Source organism: Grus americana, chromosome Z (assembly GCF_028858705.1).
Source record: "Grus americana isolate bGruAme1 chromosome Z, bGruAme1.mat, whole genome shotgun sequence".
Lineage (NCBI taxonomy): Eukaryota > Metazoa > Chordata > Aves > Gruiformes > Gruidae > Grus > Grus americana.
The window spans coordinates 29,263,191-29,289,490 of record NC_072891.1 but is presented as its reverse complement, the minus strand read 5'-3'; the positions used below and the strand labels follow the sequence as shown (position 1 = coordinate 29,289,490).

The 26,300-nt window shown below is 42.3% G+C and overlaps 1 protein-coding gene and 1 long non-coding RNA gene across 7 annotated transcripts in view; one reads left to right on the top strand and one right to left on the bottom strand.

Annotated features, from left to right (window-relative positions):
* TNPO1 (transportin 1) overlaps window positions 1-26,300 on the top strand; it is an 80,400-nt gene that overhangs the window by 10,342 nt on the left and 43,758 nt on the right. For 4 of the 6 annotated variants that reach the window (XR_008574601.1, XM_054809058.1, XM_054809061.1 and 1 more), the window contains exons 2-3: window positions 10,371-10,484; window positions 12,989-13,064. Coding sequence is in view for 5 of the 6 variants with exons in the window: in XM_054809058.1 (XP_054665033.1) it covers window positions 10,371-10,484; window positions 12,989-13,064 (190 nt within the window). In the remaining variant the exon portion in view is untranslated. Of the gene's footprint in view, window positions 1-9,978; window positions 10,166-10,370; window positions 10,485-12,988; window positions 13,065-26,300 lie in introns of all 6 variants that reach the window. The other 2 variants (XM_054809060.1, XM_054809059.1) reach the window with 1 other exon arrangement.
* LOC129199151 (uncharacterized) lies at window positions 5,541-9,707 on the bottom strand. Its single transcript, XR_008574602.1, has 3 exons — window positions 9,642-9,707; window positions 9,172-9,269; window positions 5,541-5,642 (listed from the first exon to the last, which is right to left on the bottom strand). It is a non-coding gene; the product is annotated as an uncharacterized LOC129199151 (long non-coding RNA).

The following is a 26,300-nucleotide window of genomic DNA, read 5'->3' as shown; positions in this document are numbered from 1 at the left end:
GACTCCTTGTGCACCTGCTCTTGCTGGCAGAACGTGGAGAACTGAAGAGTCTCAGGCTTGGAAAAACACTACCAAGACATCAATGTGATATCAAAATACTTTCCCATACTCAAAGACTAAACACAGCTCTGTACTGGCTGTTAGGAAAACTACTAGGAAAATTACCGAGAAAAATACCTCTATTGTGGCCTAAAGGCTTCAGCAAATCTAGCCACTCATGCTAAGTAAAGCTAAGCAAATAACACAAATCACACTCTATTATATTCCTAAGTAATTTATTCTAATTAAAACTTACTTATTTACATGAAACAAATACCCCTCAACACAGTGTTGCCACCAATGACAGATCTGAGGGTGGTAGTGTCACTGAGAGTTGCATGTCTTAATGCATGTTCTGTCTGTGAATGTTTCGATACACATTGACTGTTCAGAAAAAAATGGGGAGGGAAGTAGGTGAGCGTGTAATTCTGAATTCTGTGCATCCTGGATGCGAGATATTTTGCCAAGAAGTAAAAATAAAACCTAATCCTGACTAATTAGAATCCCAATATCAATTTTGCCTTGACCCCCATACTGAATTCCTAATAATGCCTGATGAGTTTTGACTGGAGGAGAATCCTCAGTTTTTTGAGACATCCTTTGTACTCATTTCTTTACAGTTGGTGCTGGTGTGTACTGTGAAAAGGCAGTGTAAAGACAGATTTAAACAGTGTAAAATAATTTAAATCAGAAGGCCAAAAAGTTTAATTGTGTGTATTTGGGGTTAATTTTGCTTTACATTTGTAGCTTTTCTTTTCCACAATAGATTATTCTCATCTCATTTATGCATCCAAACATACTTGCAAATAAATATATCATTTGTCTTGTATTCGTTACTTCTTTCTACTAGCAAAAGGGCCTCAGTACCTTTACATGTTCCGTTTCTTATTTAATGAGTTTCCTAATTTTTACATTTTAATGTAAAATATATCAAAGATATTTCCACTGCATAATTATTATTTATGCTTCAGATGATGTTGTACAAAAATATCCCCTTTAAACTGGTGAAATGTTTTATAGGGGATATATAAGTGATCTATACATATTTTGCATTAAAATTGGTTGGTTTATTACAGTATAGATTGACTACAGTTAGAGAACTACTGATGTAGTTTGGTTCATTGTGGTTCAGCTTTTTCAAAGTTAGCTTAAAAACAGATTGCCACTTACTTAAGTTGTTTTTAATAATTGTGAATGACTTAATTTTAAAGAAGCAAAGCACTCTCTTCAGGGAGAAGAACTTCCCCAAATTTGGCACTACCTCCTGATGAGGTGTACTCTCCTTTGCATTTGCTGTGGCATGCCTCTACCTTATTGTCAGAGCAGGAAATTACTTCCTCTCTGAACATTTTTGAAAAAGAAGGGAGAGATGTTTACCACATGCTTACGCCACCAGGCCTCCCACAAAGGCACTGTCTGTCATGGCTGAGCCGTTGCTAGAGGAACAGGCACCATGGAATCTCTCATTCTATGACTTTACTTCCAAGGTTTGCAGGGGCTAGGACCACTTTCTCAAACATGCAGTAAGTGGAGATAGGAATCTTGTGTCTGTTTGTTTCTTTGTTTTGACTAATCTCTTAGTTGACAAGGATGAGTGCATAACTGAATGAAAGTAAATGCTAGAGTTTCAGGGACCACATCTCTTTAACTCAGAGTCTTATGTCATTCTTATCAATGGCTGTGGCTTTTTTCAGTCATAACTTTATTTTTTAATTGTATCTGCTACTTTTCTCAGATATTTTCAGAAGTGTCTGTTCTGATCTATTAATGAGGAACAGATTCAAAGGCTATACATCAGTTTGGTTTTATCTCTGTCTTGGGGCAGCCTGATCATCAGTTAGACATCTAAGTTCAACAGTTCAACAGAAATTCTGCAGCAGACACCAACTGCTTTGCATCCTAAACTTAAGAGAGAGAAACTTTACTACATACTTAAATAGGGAGTTGAATAATAGGGGGTTTATGTACCTGACACTAATTGTGCTTGATTGATTTTTAAGCTGGCAAAAAGCACATAGAATCATAGAAAAATTTGGGTTGGAAGGGATGTTAAAGATCATCTAGTTCCAACCCCTCCCCCCCCGCCATGGGCAGGGACACCCCTCACTAGACCAGGTTGCCCAAAGCCCCATCCAACCTGGCCTTCCCCTTCCAGGGAAGGGGCAGCCACAACTTCTCTGGGCAACCCGTTCCAGGGCCTCACCACCCTCACAGTAAAGAATTTTTTCCTTATATCTAATCTAAATCGACCCTCCTTCAGCTTAAACCCATTACCCCTTGTCCTGTCACTACACACCCTGATAAACAGTCCCTCTCCAGTTTTCCTGTAGGCTCCCTGGAGGTACTGGAAGGCTGCTGTAAGGTCTCCCCAGAGCCTTCTCTTCTCCAGGCTGAACAACCCCAACTCTCTCAGCCTGTCATCATGGGAGAGGTGCTCCAGCCCTCTGATCATCTACATGGCCCTCCTCTGGACTCGCTCCCAACAGTTCAAAGTCTTTCTTATACTGGGGCCCTCAGAGCTGGATGCAGCACTCTCAAAACTTCATCTGCCAGTTCCCTTGGATGCATCTCATCAGGTCCCATGGACTTGTGCACCTTCAGGATCCTTAGATAGTCTCAAACCTGATCTTCTCCTACAGTGGGCGGTTCTCCATTCTTCCTGTCCCTGCCTTTGCTTTCTGTGACTTCAGCGGTGTGGCTAGAGCACTTGCTGGTGACAACTGATGCAAAAAAGTTGTTGAGCACCTCAGTCTTCTTCATATCCTGGGTGTCCTGTTTCCTTCTGGAGAGGGCCCACTTTTTCCCTAGTCTTCCTTTTATCATTCACTATCCAGGGTAGTGACCTTGCTGTGCACCCTTCTCACTGCCCTGAGGATCTTGAACTCCACCATTTCGTGGTCACTGCAGCCAAGGCTGCCCTTGAGCTTCACATTCCCCACCAGCCCTTCCTTGTCAGTGAGAAAAAGGTCCAGTATGGCACCCCTCCTCATTGGCTCCTCTAGGACTTGGAGAAGGATGTTCCATCAATGCATTCCAGGAACCTCCTGGATTGCTTATGCCCTGCTGTGTTGTCTCTCTAATAGATACCAGGGTGGTTGAAGTCCCCGATGAGGACCAGGGCTTGTGAACGTGAGGCTGCTCCTATCTATCTATAGAGGGCCTTATCTGCTCTGTCTTCCTGGTCTAGTGGCCTGTAGCAGACCTCCACTATAATGTCCCCTGTCCCTGCCCTCCCTTTAATCCTGTCCTATAAGCTCTTGCTCGGCTCCTCACCCATCTCCAGGTGGAGCTCCATGCACTTCAGCTGGTCATTGACATAGAGGGTAACACCACCTCCTCATCTCCCCTGCCTGTCCTTCCTAAGGAGCCTGTATCCTTCCATCCCAACACTCCAGTCATAGGAGCCATCCCACCACATCTCCATGATGCCAATGAGATCACAGCCCTGCAGGTGTGCACGTGTCTCTGACTCCTCATTTATTCCCCATGCTACATGCATTTGCGTAGAGGCATTTCAGTTGGGCCCTTGATGAAGCTGACTGACTGACTGGTTTGGCTGGAATTCCTTTGTGCCACACTTTGGGTGTCCTCCTGCTGACCTGTGATCCTTCTCCCAGCTCTGGGCATCTATTGCTGGCACTGGCATCAAACTGGTAGGAGTGGGATGGATTGAGGTTCCCCTCCTCCAGCAACTTCAGTTTAAAGCCCTCTTCACTGGCTGGGCAAGGCTATGACTGAAGATGGTCTTTAACAGTTAATCTTTATTTTCCATGCCTTCAAAAATCTGTCTCATGTTAGGCAACTACAGAGGTTCATATGCTTCATGTAGGAGAGCTAAGTAAAGTACTCTAGAATTTGGAGAAAAAAAGCTTGTGTCCTTGAGAGAAAAAAAAATGGGGTGGGGGGAGGTTTTATTATTTTAGACTTCAGCTGATAATCTGATATCTTCTGTCACAAATTCAGGAGGTGATGATTTTCTCAAACAGCCCTCCGTTCAGTTTCAGATTGTTTTATGACTGCCAGCATTAAGAACATGTACTGCCTTTTTAATACCGAGCATGTATGATTACAGTGGAGCAAATCATTAGTAACACAATATCCTTCCACTTGGTATCGCTAGCTGTTGAAATAAAATAACAGCAAGTTTGAAGAGATTCATCCAAATCTATCCTTGTCCAGAAGATTAGTTGATCAAAGGCATTTTAAATCCAGAGATCTTTGTAGTTTTGCACTATGTCTACCACTTGTTCAGTCAGCTGGACTTCTAATGAATTATAAGAATGGTATTTCATCCTATCAAAGTAGAATTCAAAGCACTCCTGATGATTTCCAAATTGGTGAAAGCTTTACAGTTTTTGTCTCTGCAGCTGACAATGTCAATATATCTAATTGAACCCAACAACAGCAATAGACTTGGTTTTCAGTTCTGATTTGTACATAAGCCTGTGCTATGTGTTGATGTTTGCAAATCTAATTTGTGTTAAGTCTTAGTTCTACAAAACAGCAAATGTTAGTGCATGCTGTGGCCTGTCATCCATTTGATCTGCAATAGTGTGATAATTTTGTACCTTTGTATACGTGGAAACTATATTGCTGTACTCATTCCTCTATGTTCGTTGGATGCATGAGGAGCAGGGGTATTTATTAAATAAAGAAGGAACATACTTCTGTCAGAAGAGTGGTATTACAGGCTATCACATTATCATGTGTACTATTTCATCTGCTCAATGGGATTCCACAGTGCAGGCTTTTATAGATATTATCTGCAAAAAGAAATAGTGCTTTTCACCTTTGGGAAAAGAATCCATGAAAATGTGGATGGACGGTGATGCCACAACTATGAGCTAGAACAGCTCTGCCTTTCTCACAGGCAACAGTGTAGCAGGTTTCCTGAGCAGGTACATTATCGTAATTGTAGGTACTCCCAGAAAAATTCCATCATCAAGATGATATTCCATGGAGAGCAAATCACATTACAGATTTACTTGCCTCCAATATTGAAATGTCCAGTGTTCCAGGAAATTTGAGTTCAGCTTCATTACGAGGTGTCGTATTGTGGGATCAATTGTACATATACACAATTTCTAGTATATGCAACATAAGACAAAACCAATTATAGCTAGAATTGTCTCAAGAGGGTAGGAAGCTAACAGAATTTCTCTTAGTTTCTTCAGTTTCTTACTCTACTCCTGGACCTACCAGCCGCAGGGAATGAATGACAGTAGGAAATGAAGGTCAATTAACTGTACCCAAATCTGAAATTATATCTGAAAACACATACGTTTGCTTCTTTGAATGTTGCTATCAGATTGCTCCTTACAGATGGAAGAAATTCTGTCCATAGATAGAAGAAACAAAGTTCTTTTTTAAGATAATCTTAACCATACCAGTGAAGCAAATGCTTAGTTTGGTACATTCCACAAAACTTTTTACTTTAGTCCAAGGCTTACCGTTGTACATTTGATCATGTTGGATTTGTCATACCTTCTGTTAGGTGGGTTTCCTGTTGGTACTGCCTTAGCCAGCCTTTTGTCATCCTCTGACATAGAAGAACTCAAAAAAATGGGGTTTGTGGCCTTAGTTACCAGGAAGATATTCCACTCCTGCATATGGGAAAATAACACTTTGTGCAAATCTTACCTTGAAGTCCTATGTTCTCCAAAATTGCACTTGCAACAGTGAAATTAGTTACTGTTGCATTAGTCAGAAAGTGGTAAGCTTAAAGCCTCTTCTGCCTAATGTTTTTATATGACTCTCCACAAATATAAACTAATGTTGAATTCCCATCCTAAAAATATTTATCTAAAGTTTCCTCAGGCTTCTGTTTAAAACAATCCTTCTGTCATCATAACCAATCAGATCTGAAAAAGTAGAACATTTCATAGACATTTCAATCATGGACAGAAAATCCTTTCTGACTGTCTTTCTGTCTCTCCTCAGTAACCTCTCAGGTGCGTCACAGGGTCAAACTGTCTTCTGAAGACTATTCAAATAAATTATTGTATAATAAATATTAATCTTGTATCATATGGCTGAACTCAGGAAGACGCACTAAATGTTTGAGAATGGATTCTTCTTTGATACGCTGGATGTGAGGACTACCAGTATTTTTTAAGTGAAAGCTTAGGGCATGTCTCCACACAGAAGGTATTGCAAAATAATGTAGCATTAGGTATTCTGCATGAGCTCCTTCACACAGACACATTTATTCTTTGTTATGAGAGCTTTTTTTCTGCTTAGCATAATCTACATCACTCTTAGCCTGAAATAAGAGGGTTTACACAGAAAGCTATTATGGAATATCAGTTATTTTTTCTGTGGATACAAACCTTCTATACACAGAGGTACAGAAAGAGACTGTTAAGCAGTCTGCATGGAAATTTGGAAGCTTGGATTTTAGCAATGGATTGAATGATTGATTCCCATTATTAAATACCAGTTTTACAGGTAGCAGTGCCTGAATTTTGTGACAAGAAGGTAGCTCACTAGAATTCTCTCTAAAAGAAAAAAAATCCAATATTACCAATGTAGTAACACTAAAGACTGGGAAGGTTTTTCTAAATTATAAAATGGCTGAAATTGTCTAGCAATTCTGAAATTAGGACAAATTTGAGAATTAACTTTGATCAGAGAATAATTACTTGAAACTAGTTGCAAAACCGCTAGCAGCAAGAAATTGTACTTTGCACAGGTACAGGTTGGAGGTATGGCATTTGAGGGATGGGACATCTTCCTAGTAGTGCAGATCTCTTTTCTGGCTCTTTGTCGGGATGGATTTGCACCAGTGTCCTATTTCTCTTTTCAGTGTCCTGAGACTACTGGAGGGGTGGGAGGGTGTTCTGTTATGAATCTCCTATTTGTTCTGTCTACATTTGCCTCTTAAGTATTAACTATCAATTACTGTACAGGTTGCTGATTATAAAACAATTCCTCATCCAAGTTCCTGTTAATATCTGTCTATAACATAATGGAAGGGAACCAGAGAGATTAAAAGGCGTAGCACGAAGTACACTCTAATGTGATGGTAAGGACACTTTCCAGAAAAAAAGATTTGGTTCCTTACCCTAGGAAGAAGCAAGAATTGAAGCCTGCCTCATGCATTCAGAGCTACTACTCTAGCTACTGTATTTTGAATGAGTTAGCAGTGCTACTTATTGTAGCCATTCCTTTTGTCTCCTTGTATGACAAATGCCAGATATGTGTCATTTCAGCCTGATCTAATGGGACATTCTGAGAAAGAAAGGGAAGAGAGTATTGGCAAGAAAACCAAAGATAAAAAAATTATTTCTGGGCTTTTTGCAGATACTTGAGTAGAACACAGCAAGGTTTGTGGAGAGAGAAAGGAATTATAGATTAGTGTTTGCTGGAGGGTTTTGTTGTTTTGGTTTTTTGTTTTTTAATATTACACAATGTTGTGGTAACAGTGGATTCTGGCTAGTGCATGACATCTGAAGCTTGGATAATAGAGAAATCAAAGATTAGCCTCAGCATTTGTACAAGGCTCCTGTCTTAGTGAACTTTTGTCTTAACATATGTAGGTGAAGTGCTTCAAATTTATCTCTGGTGCATTCTACTGATTGAGTGGGATGAACCAGGCCATTTTATGTTTTGAATAGTAACTTTCATGCCTCTGCCTGGTACTTCATTTATCATTGATTATTAATTCCTTTCTACATGAGGATATTCTTGCTTGAGGGAAACACGTAGTAGAAAACAAAGAAGCAAAGGATACTGAAAAACAATTTTCTTATTTTTTTCTATAACATTCTGTGCTTTCAATCTGAAGGGGGTTTTTTTGACTCAGTTAAATTATTTTCCCCTCTCTTGCTTCCATATGGAATTTAAAAGATTAGAGATAGGTAAGAGTAACTTACAGGTAATGATCAAGAAGAGAAGGTATCCAGCAAGATGAGGTATCTGCTTTGATTTCTATATATGCTGAGTGGTTCCCAAAGGATCCTGTATGGAACCTAAGGAGGAACTGATCTTGGAGGATGATCGTCTAAAGCATTTAGATGTCCCCACTAATTGTAGATGCTCCCATTCATACTCTGATTTGTTGGCCTTTTTCTCTCCTTTTCACTGCAGAAGGATCTTACCAGGATTTAATTCTGGTCACATTAATTCTAAGGAAACCTACAATTTTCTTACTTATGGATCCATGGCCTGTTTCTCTTCCTGCTTTTTCCTGTTCTCTCAACCTTCCTTTCTGGTCTCTTCCCTTGTTTCCCATATTTAATGTTATTTTTGTCTAGCACACAAGTAGTAACTTCTGAAGCTCTAATCAATTTCAAATAAACTTGACAGTGGGCCAGAAGTCTCAAAGATAATCAAGTTTCTACAGCCTTCTTGGTGAGGCAGCAGTTAGGGGAATGAGGCCCAAATTAAGCACTTCCTTGATTTGTTGGACCTCAGGTTTCATCTGCTTCAGCTGCACAAGCATCACTATGGAGAGGTCTCCTCCCCATAAGATGTGAACCATGAACATGAGTTTTAATGGCCTGGATCCACATCCTTTGTTTTGATGCTTTCCTGTACTAGAGGGAAACTAGTGGAGATTCACCTTGGTCACAAAAATCTTGTATAAACTTTGTGCTCATCCTTTCCTAGTAACTGGTAACATGCCTTTACACCCCTAATTACTGACTCCATCTTGTAGACATTTCAGTGCTATAGGAGGTGCACCCAAGAGGTGCTCTCAAGAGGCGCACTGCTATGCAATTGCTTAAACAGCTTAAGAAACATGTCCTGTTTCTTCTTTTTTTTCTAAGCTGTTTTTGTTCTCTCCATTGGTTTTGTTCCTGTGTGCTGTGCTGCATACTTCTCTGCTCTTCAGCTGTTTCCTGCCGCTTGTTCTAGTGTGCGTGCTTAACCAATTCATTATATACCCTCTTTCACTGTCCTCATCCTGATATGGAAATAATATAAGCACACTGCCTGTCTTGCTTGTTGCCTATGATGGTTCCTTTTGCTGTTTTGCTGGAGACTCTGCAGTACTAATTTTGTCTCCTTCAAGAATAGTGCCTCATAGTAATAGAAGGAACATTGGCTCAGGACACTTCTTAGCATCTGAGACTGGACAGCTGGCTGTCAGTGTGGAGAGGTGAGACAAAGAACCACACAGCAAATTACCTGTGATGCACAGTTAGGAATCACTGATGTTCCCCATCCTCAATGCCTCTGAACAGTTGTTAGGGCTGTGATGTGCAGCCCTCATACCAAGTCCTGCACTGCAGCAGAAAGTGAAACTAGTTTTCATATAGTCAAGTGAGATGCTTACAAACACAGTAACTAAAAGTAAGATCGTAAAAAGCCAAGGAATTATTGGTTTTCATTTTCATATTTTAGACCAGTTTTAAGCAGCATGTGTTCTTATTTTGTCCATTAGCATATGTATAATATATAAAAAATAGCTATATATAAAAATTATGTAATACATATGCATTATCTATATACATATGTATATATGTATCTAAATTGCTAATTTTCACCCGAGATGTCCCCTGATACATTTTGAGGCTAAGGATAAGATACACTAGGTATTCAAAGCAATTTGAGTTCCGCCCCCCGCCCCTGCATAGTTGGTCCTATTCCCTCTTTACACGTGGAACTGCGAACTTCTGAGATCTGCTCAGCACTCAACCAAATCACGTAGAAGTACAGCAAACGGCAACGCGGGTACCACGTTCCTGACTCCTGGGGTCTGCCTGAAATACTGCTCGTTACCGCCGATTCTCCCCCGTGGGCGGCAGCCTGCCCGCTCGCTGCCATGCGCTGCGGGTGCGCGGCAGCAGCTGTCGCAGGAGGCCGGGCCGGGGCGCCGCTTCGCCCCTCGCCTGTCGCGGCTGCCGGAGGTTTCTCTCTGTTCTCGGGTGGGCGGCGGAAGCGCCCCGTTTCCCACCGGCCGGGACTGAGGGACCCGCATTTTGTCTCCCCCAGGCTCCTGACGGTGTGGGACGCACAGGGAAAAGGCTGACGGCGGCGCCGGCGGGCCCGAGGAGGCCCGGGTGGGGGGAGGCGTGCCCGGCGCTAGGACCCAGGAGGACGCGGGGCGGCTCTTCGGGCCAGATTACAAATTCGCCGTGACTCAGTCGGCTTGGAGCACTGCGGGCGGCGGCGGGAGCAGGTCGGTGTTGTCTGTCTGTTTGGTGGCGGGGTCGGGCGGTTGGCGGGGTCCGCGCTGCGGGGGCGAGAGCTCGAGCGGGTCGGGCCGGGCGGCGCGGTGCCCCCTCCCTCCCTTCGGCCTTCCTTCCTTTCTGCCCTCCCGCCTCCCCTGGCCTGGGCCCTGCCGCGCCGCTAACTGCGGCCGCCTGTTGTCTGGTGTTTTCCAGCAAGCCAAGATGGAGTATGAGTGGAAGCCCGACGAGCAGGGGCTCCAGCAGATCCTGCAGCTGCTCAAGGAGTCCCAGTCCCCGGACACCACTACGCAGAGAGCCGTGCAACAAGTATCCTTGGCTGAGGCCTGCACCGCGCGGGCGGGGCGGGCGGAGCGGGGCCGCGGCGGCCCGGGCGGGTGCTGGGGAGACTGGGGGCGGCGGGCGAGGGGAGCGCGGCCTGCGCGGCAGCAGGCCGGCGCTGCGGCAGGCGTAGCCTGGCCTGCCCTGGGAGCCGCCACAGAGCGGTGGGCCGAGCCTCCGCCGGAGCGGGCGGCCGTGGCGCGGCGTTTGAACCGCCGAGGCGGCCTGTGGGCCGTGGGGCTGCCTTCCCCCGGCGGGGGCCCGGGCACCTGTTGCGATCCCGGAGCCAAGGGCCGGTTTGGTGTGGGTGGGTTTTTTTTTTTTTTTTCTTTTTAAAGCCCAGGCTCTGGCGCGGCTCTGCCGGTATCTGCCGCTTTCCCGGGTTCCTTCACGCTGGGCCGCCGCCAGCGCCCAGCCCCCAGCCGCGGCGGGGCGGGAGCGCGGCCCTCGCCCTGGCGGATCCCGCCGAGGGGGCCGGGGTGCCCCGCGGCCCGGCGGGCTGAGCAGGCGGCGCGGGGTACCCGTCGTCCCTGCGGCAAAGCGGGGGCGAGCAGAGGCCTCCTGAGGTAATCCGGGGCTGGGATTCGAGGCGAAAGCCGTAGCTGGTGGGGGAAGTGCCCCTGGTGGAGCCGCTGCCTGCACGCCCTCGTTGGCCTGCTGGCTCTGCCACTGCGCATTTTGCAACGTTGTGAGGATGTTTCTGCTTGCCTAGGAGCCTGAGCCTGAAATAGTGCTCGTTACCCTCGTTAAAATTCACAGGAAGGGAGAAGTGTACTGTGTGTGGCTTCTTGTGATGCTTTGCAGTGCAGTTGGTGTTAGTGTTGTGGATTGTTGGGTCTTTTACACCCCTAAGTGCCTCTTGATTGTAGAAGTGATGGAGTAGCAAGGTTTTAAGGAATGAAGATTGAGATAATAAAATTTTAAATTAAGACTCATGGAAGCATAGGTCTTGCAAAATAAAGCCCTTGTCTACTGTCTCCTGCTCCTTGAGCTAGCCGTGTAAGTGCTTTTAAAATGTCTAGGAAGTCCTGAAATTCTATGAAGGATATGATTTTATCATCATCACCACCTCTTTTTATTTAAGGCATTTGCTTAAAGATCTTCACAGAAAGCAACAGAATTTATTTATGTAGGTAAGAACATATATATGTATGTGTGTATATGGATATATATTTATGTTATTTTAAGAGTTTAGCATGAAGCCAAATTTGCTCCACTTTTCTAACAGATGTGGTCAAGCTTAGGAAGGCTTCTGCTCTTATCTGAAAGGTGAAGATAGTTTTCATCTCGATCATATTGTTCTTGCAGCTATGCTTCAGATTTTAAGATGCTTTTGCTTCCTTTGAAAAATCCTGAACAGGAGTGTCTAAGTGAAATGTTCTGATAATGCCCCAGACTTAAACTGGTGCTCTTTAGTATTTAAAATACAAAAATGTTTATAGCAACAGTGTTGATAGTGTAGCTTTAATGTAAAATTACTTTTTAAAGCTCTGCTTCAAACAACTTAATAGCATCTGGTTTGTTTATTGAAAAATACCAGTGTATGTGTGGGATGGGCAATACAGGTGATGCTGTCTGTCTTGAAGATGAGTAGAAACTGACTGAACAAAATTGCTGTTCACTGATGTTTGAAATTGTTTTTAAATACTAGTGATAACTCCCTGCTGTGCTGAGATACCTGTGCTTTCAAGGAAATCCTCCTATGTTGGCCTGTAAACGTTAGAGAAATGGCCAATTTTTACCTTTGTATTATCATCACTTTTGGAAAAATGTTCCAATAAAATTTGACAGTTCATGTCCTATAATTTAAAAATAAAATCAATGTAGTTTGAGACTGTTTCCACAAAAAAATGTGATGGCTGTGGTATGTAGAATGCTACTTAGTAGTGTGTCCAACCAGAGTGGTAATTAATGGTTTCAAATGTAAAGTACTCCAGTCCATAATTTTTTGTAAGATATTGGTGTGTTGATACTGTTGTGCTCTTTATGGCACTGTTTTGGCACATTTGGGTGCTTGGAAGTCAAATATAACAAAGTGGGGAGTATAGGTTAGACAGAATCCTTTGTTAACAAAGTTATGAATTGGTAAGGCTTCAGATATTCTTTCAAATGACGATACTGGATTGTGTTTCAGTGAATACCTTAGGTTTTGTGGGCTTCTAAAGTGTAAATATTGAAATCCAAAACTGTACAGAGGAAGCTTTTCTTAGTGGCTTTACAGATATTTTCAAGGATCTATTAATTTCTGTGTCTGTCCCTGGATTATTTTTTTATTTTATTTTCAGATTTCCCCATAACTAAAAGCTATTGTTTCAGTAAGAAAATGACAGAAACTGTTTTTAGATTGTTCATACTCTGTGTATTGTAAGCTTATAGTCACAGCTGGTTGAAGTGATGCAGCAGTACATAACTCAGTTAATAGTCTTTGTATCCAGAAAGCTATAAATGCTGTGTGGAAAGGTTCAACTTTCCTTAATAGTTTTTCTCTTCAGAAACTGGAACAACTCAATCAGTATCCAGATTTCAACAACTACCTGATTTTTGTTCTTACAAAGTTGAAGTCTGAAGGTAAGTTCTTGAGATATTGACTGTTTTATTCTACTTCTTAAAATTTATTTTATTTAGCTTGGAAAAAATAGGAGGCTGATGCCTGTAGTAGCTTTGCTGGCTGGTTGAGCTCAATAGTCATGTAGAACTCATTGTCTCAGGATTCTTTGGGGGGAAAAAATTTGATAATTTATTGGTGCTTGTAGTTTCAGCCTTGGAATAGATTCCATTCTAAATGTCCTATGGAATCCACCTAGAAATGTTGGAGCATCATACCTCTGTCAGACTGCAGTGTAATTGTGGAATTACTTTGATGAATCATGACGATACACATTATAAAACATGCTGCTGAATTCAGTTCTGATAATGATCTCACTAGTAATGAGACGCTTAAATATTTCAAAGGTCACGTACTGGAGTTGTCTGAAGATGATGTCTGTCAGAATTTTCATTCTGAAGTCTTAATTCTAGTAAAATGCACTTAGAAATCAACTGACTACTTACTGTTGTCTTACTCATATGGATGTTAGTACAGGATGCATGTGGCATACTGTGTAACCTCTACCAGTTGGTAAATTCAGACGATTCCTTAGTAATGATCAGGGTGTGTGAGAGATTGTCTTTCCAGTGTACTACAGCTACTGATTTGTGAGGTCTTTGACAGGGAAATGAATTTGTTTCAAGATCTGGTTTAGCACATCTGGCTTCTTTACATTTGTTTGTATTTACTGTGTTTGATTGTTCGGGTTATTTTCTGGTTTGTTTTTTTTTTCCTTAGCGTCCTGCTACCAGTGCTTTTTGCTTCCTGGTGTTTCACCTCTGGGTTTCTAGATGCTTGCTTTTTTCCTTTTGAGTTAGATTTTTACTTGCATTTGGTCCTGTAACGTTTAAAGAATCAGCAAGTACGTTTATCTTAAGTTTTAACTAGTGTTTTGGTTGTGCTATCAGCTTACTTCAGGAGGAAGGAAACAGAGAGGAAGAAAGTATATTTTCATGTTTGAAGGCTGGAGTATTTCTCAGTGTTTTTGTGTGTTCTGTGTAGGAAGTCTCCTGATCACCTGTACGGTCCTGGGGTAATACCTCAAATTGGAGAGGCAACTTTCAAGACCTGAATCAGCCAGGATGTTAAATTTTTGAGCAAGGTGCTGGTGTAGATACACCATATGCTTTATACCATTAACAGAAAAATGAAAAGCAGAGTGAGTCCAAAGGTTGGATCTGGAGTTGTGGTGGGTTGACCTTGCCTGGAGGCCAGGTACCCACCAAAGCCACTCTATCACTGCCCTCCTCAGCTGGACAGGGAAGAGAAAATGACAGAACTTTCGTGGGTCAAGATACGGGCAGAGAGGGATCACTCACTAATTACCATCATGGGCAAACCAGACTCAATTTGAGAAAATTAATTTCTTACCAATCAAATCAGAGTAGAGTAATGAGAAAATAAAACCAAATCTAAGACCTTCCCCCACCCCTCCCTTCTTCCCAGGCTCAACCTCACTCCTGATTTTTCTCTACCTCCTCCTTGCCAGTGTTACAGGGGACAGGGGAATGGGAGTTGTGGTCAGTTCATCACACGGTGTCTCTGCCACTCCTTTCCCCTCAGCAGGAGGACTCCTCACACTCTTCCCCTGCTCCAGTGTGGGGTCCCTCCCACAGGAGACAGTCCTCCACCAAATTCTGCAACATGAGCCCTTTCCATGGGCTGCAATCTTCACGAACTGCTCCAGCGTGTGTCCCTTCCACAGGGTGTAGCCCTTCAGGAACAGACTGCTCCAGCGTGGGTCCCCCATGGGGTCACAAGTCCTGCCAGCAAACCTGCTCCAGCCTGGACTCCTCTCTCCACAGGGCCACAGGTCCTGCCAGGAGCCTGCTGCAGCATGGGCTTCCCACAGGGTCACAGCCTCCTTTGGGTGCCTCCACCTGCTCCGGCGTGGGGTCTTCTCCATGGGCTGCAGGTGGATATCTGTTCCACCGTGGTCTTCTCCATGGGCTGCAGGGGGACAGCCTGCCTCACCGTGGTCTTCTCCAGGGGCTGCATGGGAATCTCTGCTCTGGTTGCCTGGAGCACCTCCTCCCCCTCCTTCTTCACTGACCTGGGTGTCTGCCCAGTTGTTTCTCTCACACATTCTCACTCCTCTCTGGCTGCAAAAATTGCTCCTAGGGTTGGTTTTTCCCCGCCTTAACTATATTATCTGAGAGGTGTTAACCATTGCAACTAATAGGCTTGGCCTTGGCCAGCGGTGGATCTGTCTTGGAGCTGGCTGGCATTGGCTCTGTCAGACATGGGGGAAGCTTCTCGCAGAAGCCACCCCTGTCACCACCCCCCCCCACTTCCAAAACCTTGCCATGCAAACCCAATGCAGGAGTCTGTACAAAGGATGTGATAAGAAGGGTGTTCCACTTTTTTCCCCACCAAACTTGTTTACTAATCCTGCCTTACTTGCTAATTTCCTTTTCTTCATTCCATTCACCACTTGAGCTTGAGGTTCTGGATACTGATGTGTGTTCAGCAATGTGTCATAATCTCTCTTCCCAACAAGTCTCCTTGGATTACCCAGTAGTTCTCTTTTACCCTTCTTAATGTTTAGATACATTAATCTGTTTGGAATTGAATGAAGAGCAGGAGATGCTAACTATGCAAAGTGGTTGTATAAAGCTGTTTTATCTAGGGAAAAGAAATATGATCTGGCAGCTTGAGGAGGCAAGCAAATTGGGGAGAAGTAGTAAGTTGACTTCTAAGAAGAGGTGTTTGGGATCGGACTGCACTGATACCTCTCACAGGTACATCAGGTCTTTACTGGGACTGCTGACAAGCAGCTATTGCTTCAGAGATGCTCTTGTCCTGCATCAGTGACATTTTTAGAGTAATAATCTTTTGTCTAAAGCAACTGCTTTTTAACTTTGTATTTCTAGTTCAGGAAACTTGCAGAACATTGAGGGTGGCATCACTGAGTCCAGTATTGGTGCTTTTCGTAGTATTTGCCAAGTTCTAAATATGCTGTTACATCGCTTGGATGGGACTAAAGAGGGATGATGGAAGACTGTTGGTTGGATTTGCTTTGAATCCAACCAACAGCCCTCCATCGTCCCTCATTAGTCCTGCCCAAGCAAGGTAAAGAGACTGTTAGAACAGCTATTCAGTAGGTGGTAATACTCCTGCATCCTCTTTTTTGACCAGTAGACAAGAATGTGATGGACCCATCAGGTAGATAACGGTCTTCAGTACGACTGGGAGAATATTCTTTCCTTTCCCCTCCTGGAGAGGCTGCAGACTGACTGCTAAAGGAACCCTCTTCAAGTCTGGCTAGGGGAAATAACTAGCATACTTTACACCACAGACCAGAGCAGAGTTACTCATACTGTTGGAAGTTCACTCTTCTGTTATAGCCATACTGTTTCAGCAGAAGGAGCCATGAAAGTAAGCTTCCAACATCTCTGACAGCTTATTCAATAAAAAAATTAAGGTGTTTTGATACTACATGAGAAAAAAAGCTTGATTTGACAGCAGATGGGACTAACCTTTGATTCAGTTTTTGCCTCTGAAACCACTGCTGAGAAAACTGTGCTTAAGGATACACTTAGGTGACAGCTTCTGAATGTGGAATTTGGTAATGTTTGATTGAAATATGTGTTAAATACCCTCATTTTACTGCAGTGGAGTTTGTACCAAATTATCTTTGGCCTGAGTCTTAGCACCTCTGCAGACAAATAACTTTTATTTGCAAGCAAATAAATATGCTTCCAAAGCTAGCTGTTTCACGGAGGCCTGTATCCTGTTTTTTTGGCTAGGATAGAATTAATTTTCACAAGAAGCTGAGAGGGGACACAGCCAGGACAGCTGACTCAAACTGACCAAAGGGTTATTCCATATCATATGATGTCATGCTCAGTATATAAAGGGGGCTGGCCAGGGAGGACATATTGCTGCTCGAGGAGGGGCTGGGCATCGTGTTTCGGGCAATAAGCAAATTGCATTATGTATCACCTGCTTTGTATATTCTTTTATAACTGTTGTTGTTGTTGTTTTCCTCTCCCTTTGCTGTCCCAGTAAACTGTTCTTATCCCAACCCATGAGTTTTATCTTTTTCTTCCTATTCTCCTCCCTGTCCCATGGGAAGGAGTGGGGGTGAGTGAGCGGCTGTGTGGTGCTCAGCTGCCAGCTGGGGCTAAAGCATGACAACCTGCCTCTAAGATACTTCAGTAAACCTTACATGTAGGGAATTTTCTTTGGTTTAGCACCAGAGGTATTACTTTTCAGTTGCAAAAAGTATACCATCTTTTTTCCTCCAGGATTCTGTGTCTGAATGCTTGTGACTTGCTGGTTTAGGTCCGTTGTGGGACTCCTACATGTATGTGATGGTTTTCTTGGATTTGTTTTTAAATTCTGTGGGCCTTGTTCAGCTGTCAATCTTGTTAAGTTTGGCTCTTTCTGGAAACAGGTGTTGCCCAACTACCATTTTTATCAATGAAAATATATGGCCTGGCTTGCAGCTATGGCGTATACGTGCCCTAGCTCTAAGCACTTCCTTTTTTTTTCTTTTTTTTCTTTTAACTAAAGATACCATTGTGAATCTGGATGAACTCCAATGTTACAGATATCACAGAATATAAAAAATGTCAAGGAAGCAGTGTTCAGTCCTGAAGTCAGACAGTAGACAAGCTGATGGTATAAAATACAATCCCAAGCTATTAAAGATTGAGGTATAGATCTCTGGAAGGTACTTCCCAGGAGGCATGGTGCTCAGAGATCTTTCTTAGTTGGGTGAGATGGAGTCCAGATTAACTGAAAAATACCTGAATGCAAGAAGCTTGTTTTTACTAATTTATCTGTGAATGAAAATATTATTCAGTTAGTATAGCTGTTAGTATAGCTGTTTCTTCTTGGTTTGGCATGTATAAAACCTGGTAGATAACATAGTGGCGTTGCTCTGCCTTACATAGTGCTGGGGTTTTTGGTTGTTTTGTTTTTTTTTTTTCTGATGTCCCTGAATCTTATAGGCTTCTGTATTCTATTAATGAGTTGTTTTCTGGATTATGTGCATGTTGCTGCTGTTGCTTCTCAGATCGCTTTCTGTATTTTGTGTGTGGTTGACTGAAACAGTCCAGTGCTGCAAGAGGGTATCAGCTTTGCCTCTGTTGTTACTTTCTTCACTTACCTGCAGCTTCCTTTCTTTGTCCCAAGGCATGCATCTAAGTCCTGCTTTCCTTGTTCACATTTTTGCTTCTGTAGTCCAAGTCTGTTCCCTTGAAGGAAAATACGAGAAAGTATTGTCCTAATTGCAGCCTCCTTGCTGTCTTGCCAAGGCCAGATCTAGCCTCTAATTAAGGTGTTTTGAGGCAGTTGTCCAAGACACCTGCAGCGTGAGGCAGGTCAGAGGAAGGACCTCTATGTATCCTAATACAGACAATTCATACTGTAAACAGAAGTTCTGAGTTTGTTTCAGACAACCTTGTTGACCATGATGATGAAATTCCTAAAGCTGTCTGTATCAAAGCCTTGCTTTGTATATACCTTCTGTAAATGAATTTTTATCAGATCCCTTTTTTTCCCCCATCTAAAATAGACTGACAAAAATAGCATCCTCCTTAATTCATCTGTCTTGGCCTTTTGTAGGACAACTTTATCAATTCCCTGGTGTCGTCGTCTTATTATTTTTAACCTCGAATTACACCATGCTTTATCTCGCAGAGCATCCTGAATTTTGTGAATGAAAGGCAGATCTGGCTTGTGATAAATTATCACGAGATGATGTCCAATGTCATTCACCAACAATACTCTGTAATTTTCATCAATTCGTCAGTTAAGGAGCATTGAGTGTGATGACTTTGTCATAATCCTGCCATAATAATTTCTAGATGCAAGGTTGTATCAGCATACTGTGAGATGACACAGCCTACTTGCATTAGCAAAGACTACTGTGTTGCCTTCTGGTAGCATTTCTCTGCTCAATGCTAAGGAAAGACAAAATTGAGACTTTGTAATCTCTACTAACTATTCCTAGTATGTTTCTGCATGTAACCATTCTCTGTGATCTTCACACCTCTAGGCAAAAAAAAAAAAAAGGAAGTTGTATTAATACGAGGTCGGAATTAATGTGGCATTCTACTTGGCCTGCTATGGCCTTCATGTTGGTGGATGGTTTATATAAAAATTGCAAGAACAGAAGTGGTGTCAAAGCTTACCACTACTTAGGTAAGATTTGACATACCTAATGCCTCTTTATGTAGTGAAAAAACAGAATCACTGATACGGTACCTATTCCAGTTAAGATTCAGAGTGTCCATCCTTATTCCCAAAACACACATGTCCTTTCTCAGTTCTACCTTTTATCCTTCTTAGACAAGAGACAGAGGACATGGTTAGTTTGTGCACACTTTCTGTGAAGTTTTGTGTTTGCCTCCCTCTCCCCTATCTGCTGAGATCTTGGCAGGACCTAGGCTAATGGGAAAACACTGAGAGAAATGCATGATGCTCCTGGTAGTCTTCTGCTGGCCCGTATAGCTGTAGCTCTGTGTCCTGTCACAGCTGTACAATGCCTTTGTGATTCTGATCTTGCGTTGTATTTTAGTGACTGACTCTTCACCCCATCCTAACATGGGAACTCTAGTCTTTGGTCTCAGCAGAGTGTTATCTCAGTGGATTGATCATCGCCTGGTGTAAGGCAATCGCAGTCAAGGATCAGAATCCTTGAGATGAACTTTGGTATGAAGGTGACTGAGCTGGGATTGAAAACGCTGCTTTAGTACTGCCTTTGTCATAGGCTTTGGATTTTTATAAAGCAGTTGAAGGTAGAGCAGAGTCCCTGCAACTCTTGATCTTGTTCACGTGATGACTTAGTCATTTCGAGTACGTTACTTTGACATGGAACATTACCATGGAGGAAGGTCCTATCCCCATTTCCTCCCTCCCCACCCCCAAGTTTTTGTTTCAATAGAAGTCCACACAGATGATAATTTTTTTTTTGTAATCATGACACTAATAATTCATCTAGCTCTGCAAGCAGAACTTGAAATGGCTTTATATAAACTATTATTTTAGAATCCAAAGTAGTCTTGTAGGTTTGATGTGAATGTGTTCTGATGAGTGGTGGAATTCAGAATTGATCTGGACAGCAGTTATACAGTCCATTATAGACTTCCTTGGCATGTTGATGTCAAAAGATGTTTGAGGCTGAGCAAGAAAAAGACAAAGACCATTGTGTGAGGTCAAGTGTTAATTACCAGTTTCAGGATGGTATACTTGAGCAGGATTAATCCAAAAAAGTGGTTCAACAAGTGGTTTAATTGTTTAATTAAACAAATGCCCCCCTACTACTCCCTGCTCCTCCCCACCCGCAACATTCCACATGACGTCATTATCAAATATACCAAAATAACTGCAAAGGAGTGAATCTGATTGCATTACAATTCAGAAGTCAAGTCAGATTAATGCACTCTTACAGTTTAAAATGCTGTATAACATATGTAGCATCCTACTTAAACAACAGCAAAACATTTTTTCTCTTAAGTTCAGATGCATTAAAAATTACAAAAATAAATTAAGCCTTACTGCATTTCAGTAATCAATGCATAAAGTAGTTGAGATGCATAAATATCTTAAGGGAAACTAAGTTATGAGATAATTAATTTTATCAGATCACTAAAAATTCCATGGTTTTTCCTTGTATGCTGGCTAATTCTTCCTTTCCATGCCTCTGTAGGGATATTGTAGTGCAGATTTAAGGAAAAGGCTTCTCCTAAGTAGTTGTATGGCATACATACCATATGTGAGAAGTGACAGATTATTTATTTATTTAAAGTCTTGAAAGAAACTGAAGTTATCCAGTGGATTGCAGTATGTGATTCAATGCCTCAGGAATGCTTTCCTGGAGCTCCTTGTTCTGAGCATCCAGAATCAGAGTATTGGATCTCCATTATCTCTTTCCCTATCCCTGAAGCCCATACAAGGAAAGTGTTGAAAAAGAGCAAGTAAAAGAAAAGTTTCTTGATCATAGAGAAAATTCCCAAATTGCTACCAGGCATGAGTCTTCCCCCAACACACACAGTGGTCTCTGAGCAGTTACCATAGAGTCTGGGGCTGCTACCTGGAAATTTATGTATGTCCAGAAGAAACAAAAATGCTCTTGGAGATGTCTACGAGAGTCCTGGGGAGCTCACAGGAATGAAACTGCCTCTAACATTGACAGAACTCCTTGGGTAGCTACCTTGGAGGAGTCTAGGGCTGCTACCTGGGAATTCACCCATTTCCAGAGGAGACTAACACACTCCAGAAGATGCCTAGGAGAATTCCTGAGGACCTACAGGGCGTGGACCTTCCCCCAACATACACAATGCTCTTCAAGTAAATACCTTAGAAGAGTCTGGGGCTGCTGTCTGAGAGGAGACCAACACACTCCCGGAGATACCTGTTTCCAGGTTCCTGCAAAGAAGCCACCCGAAGAGTCTTGTGTATGTTGGAGGCAGGTCCATGCCCCGTACCTTGCTGGGAGCCCTCCCAGGCAGATTTGGAGTGTTTTGGCCTGTTGACTAGCCTAGTGCCTTCACGTACTTAATCGCGTTGGTTTAGGTTCTTCAAAAGTGCTGCTCACTGTAAGCATTTTGTGGGTGAGTCTTGGAATATATTCTCTCTCAAGTAGCTTGTGGACAGTCAAGACAGAAGTTTTCTGGCTTTCCCTTGATTCTTATGGTTATCAAACTTTCAGTTTTGCTTGCTCTGCCTTTTTTTGAAGCTCGGGTAGTCTTGAGTAAAGTCTGTTTTGGCCTCACAATAAATGTGCTTTTTTGGGGGTAAGTTGGAGGTATTTAGTCAGCTGTTTGAAACCTTTTCTTAGTGTGTCTTACGAGCTGAATGTAGTCTGCTGCAAGGGGTATTTCTTTGTATTTTTTTAAGTCAAACTCTCCTCAGAGATGTTTGGTTGTTTCTTATGTCAAATCTAAGTGTATGTAAAATGCCAGTATCAAGCATCCCTATGTGGTGGTTTCCTACAGAAAAGGAAAGTGTTTCTGGTGTGATTTCTAAAGGCACTTCTGTACACCAAGCAGAACTTGATTCAGTGCCATTCTGAGATGCCTCCTACCTGAAAAAAAAAAGTGCCTCCTACTCATGAGGCTACATACTGGTGTCTCATTTAGGCTGTGATGGCTCCTAGGAAGCAACATAACCACCTCTTTCTAGATTTTCAGAAAGCAGACTTGCTGTGAGGCGTTAGGATGATATAACAATTTCAGTGTGTTTGTTGTTTTGCAGTGCTGGGGCAGGTGCAATTGGTTAGCTGACCACTTTCATGAAGCCAAATGTAGCCTTAAAAAGGAATGTCTGTTACCACTTCTCATGTGCAAGTAAAAACATCTTTCCTTTAATGCCAAAAGGGTGTGGAACCTAGAACCCAAATATTTTTCAATACCAACAATAATAGTACCCACAGTATTTTTGGCCAGCTGCAGCATTGGGTATATTTACTGAAAGCAATCTAAAGAGCCATATAAAAAGCACATCTTGATCCCCCAGCCTGATGCTCGTCTCGATAACTGGCTAAGCATTACTACTGCTTTTGCAAAGCGTTTTAAACTCCTTTCTTCTCCTTCTGTAAATGACATAATTCTCACTCTTCAGAACCACATGAAGATTTTACTCAGCTGTGCCTTCTGCTTTCAAAAGGTATTCAGGAGCACCAGTGCCATGACAGAGTCATAAGTATCAGTAGTGACTGCAATCTGCATCCAGCTCAGTATAGGCAGCTTATAGCAGCTTAGCCCTGCAGCACTGGACTGGGCAACATTTTTCTCCTAGGGAGGTTGTCCGCTTCATCTGAAGTGGCACAAGCTGGTTGTTCAGGCAAGTACAGATTCAACAGTACAAATTTTTATTTTGGTATCTCTAAGGAAAAAGCATTTACATACCTTCAAGTGATGGATGTTCTTCTCTGAATCAGAAGATGTACTGCTGATCAGAGGTAATTCTGACTGGCAAGCTTTAAGTCTCAGGAGCTTTAAGCATTCCAAAATGGCAGCCACTCACAGTTTCCCCTCATTTTCCTTCCTCCCCAAAGAAAGGAAGCTGATGAAGTTGTACATAGAAACTGAAAACTAAAGACTCTGAAGACTGATTTCAAATGACTTGGAAGAGCAGCATGGTCATACATCAAAGCTTCTTAAATACAGCCTCATTTTCACCGGTACTCTGAGTAGCAGAGGATCAGTTATTTTGTTCCTGGTAAGAACTCTTGTGTGGCCAAATACTAGAAGAAAATTAAGTTTCTAAAATAATACTAATAAAAGATGAAATTGTATAAAGGCACATTGAATTAAAAGCAAGTCCATGCTCTCTACTTTATTATTGTACCTAGATGCACAACACCTTAGGAAGAACACCTCCACTAGTGCCAAAACACTATTCTGCCGTTCACCAGTGTGCAACCGAATATACTGCTAATTGAAAATCTGGTTATAGTGTCCAGAAAAGTCCACAATGAAGAAAAAAAAAAAGGAAACACTGCGTACAAACTTAAGAAACAAAAATGAGAAGGTTTTGTCTGTAATTAGTTGGGCATTATAGGGGGAGAAGCCTTACTGGCAAGGAAGGGTATCAGAGGAAACAAAGTAGTCCAGCTTTATAACCAGACCTGTACCTCTGGCAGAGAAGGACGTGAGGATATTGGTTGACAGTTGGCTGAATAGGAGCTAGCAGTGTGGCCAGGTGGCCCAAGAAGGCCAACAGCATCCTGGCTTGTGTCAGAAATGGTGTGGCCAGCAGGACCAGGGAAGTGATCGCCCCCCTGTACTCGGCACTGGTGAGGCCGCACCTTGAGTCCTGTGTTCAGTTTTGGGCCCCTCACTACCAGGAAGACATTGAGGTGCTGGAGCGTGTCCAGAGAAGGGCAATGAAGCTGGTGAAGGGTCTGGAGCACAAGTCCGATGAGGAGCGGCTGAGGGAACTGGGGTTGTTTAGCCTGGAGAAAAGGAGGCTGAGGGGAGACCTTCTTGCTCCCTACAGCTACCTGACAGGAGGTTGTGGCCAGGTGGGTGTTGGTCTCTTCTCCCAAGTAACAAGTGATAGGACAAGAGGAAATGGCCTCAAGTTGTGCCATTGTGGGGAGCTTTAGAGTGGATATTAGGAAAAATTTCTTCACCAAAAGGGTTGTCAAGCATTGGAACAGGCTGCCCAGGAAAGTGGTTGAGTCACCATCCCTGGAGGTATTTAAAAGAGGTGTAGATGTGGGGCTTCGGGGTATGGTTTAGTGGTGGGCTTGGCAGTGCTGGGTTAACGGTTGGACTCAATGATCTTAAAGGTCTTTTCCAAGCTATTTCTGTTATTCTATGCATGCCACCACACAACTTTCTGTTAACCTATACCTACTGAAAAACTCAGTATAATAACACAACCTCATTTAACTCATCCAGTTAATCCTTGTTTTCCAACAGCTGTTCATATGACAGATTGTCACGTTTTAATATCTAACATTCACCTTTGATATATTCAGAGAGTGACAACACTTCTACTCATCTGACCAAGTAATTTCTTCAGATAGATTAATGACTCTAAATCCGAATTCATTTGCTGGCAAATACTAAGCAACCTCCATTGGGAAGCTCCTCATTTCCTTTCCCTATATACTTGACTTGGTGCTAAGGTACTGGTCGTCCACCCCTCCCCACCCCTTCCCCCAACAAGAGATGACATTACATTTAAATTTTCTCAAATTGCAACACTATATTGGGTTCGTTGCATGGTTTGGAATCTTGTAGTGAATCATACTCTCATCATGCTGATCTCCGTTTCTTATTAAGGATTCTTCTGCTCTTGACGGAATTCTAGCACTGATTTAACTGTAGGATCAGGAGATGATAAATAGCATTGAGAGGAAAAGTGCTGAGACAACTGGCTTGTGGGGATATGATAGAGAAGCTGAAAGTAGGAGTGAAATCAGAGGATTAGTTCTTTAAACTTTTAGAATTTTTGCAAACCTGTAGAGATGTGCAAATTCTGGCATTCTGATTGACTTGTGGTCATTATTAGTTAGAATGCAGAAACTTCTGTAACTAACCAGCAAGCTAATTGTTGATCAGCAGTTCAACACCCTTCTCATATTGTCCACAACTCAGTTTTATTTACAACACTGTCTTCAGAAGCATAGCTGTTGCTACTTATTATTCAATACATAAGCAACACTCAGTATCAGCAGAACATTTCCAGCTTTGTTTTGGTGTCTTACAGACATTCCTAAACTTAGTCAGTTGTGTCAAATTATTTTCCATGACTCACATGAGTCAGTTGAGCACTAATTAATTTTACACTAGCCACTACATTTCAAGGTCATTTATGTATTCAGATACACCGAATGTTTTGAAACACCCTCGGTCCTGCTTCTGATGTGATCATAAACCATAGCTGTTCAAGCCAAAAGTATTATACTTAAGGTTACTTAAAAGTCCAACATCACAAAAAAAAGAGTAGGATCTTCTTGGAAGCTCAGGAATGTGTCTCTGTACTGTATTCATATACATTTGGACAGAAGAAATTATTCATCTTCTGTTCCTTTATTTGTTTGTTTTAGCTCTTTTAAGCGACAACCGATCTGTCATTAATGGATCAGAAATCTACATGTGCAACAGTGACACTAGTCATTATTTTTATCCATATCACTATTAAAACACAGAGAATTGCAACTTATTTCTGAAAAAGACAACTTTGAGACTGAAATCAACAGACAGAACAGTTTTGCTTTAGAAGAAGTCTCACCCTAACATTTAAAGTTGCCAGTATCACAAAAGTAATAGGGCAAAATATAGCCATACTCATAATCATTATATCAGAGTCTGTGAATGGATAAACACTACCCTCATACCAGTCACACAGTTCTTTTAGCAATCTAGGAAGTTATGTCCTAAGGAAGAGAGAATGAAAAGGCACGGTGAAACAAATGCTCACCTGGACTTGCAAGTGAGCTACAAAAAACTTATTGCTTTCAAATACGTACCCTGTGTTATACAAACCCTCATTAGAGGAAATATGGTTGTGTGAGGACATACTCTAGTTCTTAAAAGCATACATAATGTGGGTATGCGTCCATTTGCTCTGTTTGTAAACCGTTAAAATCTGGAACTGGTATTAGAGTCTTGCAACAGAATTGAAAATTTAATGAGAACCAAATGATAGAGTCATAGAATTATAGATCGGTTTGGGTTGGAAGGGACCTGACCCGAAAGATCATCTAGTTCCAACCCCCCTGCCATGGGCAGGGACACCCTCCACTAGAC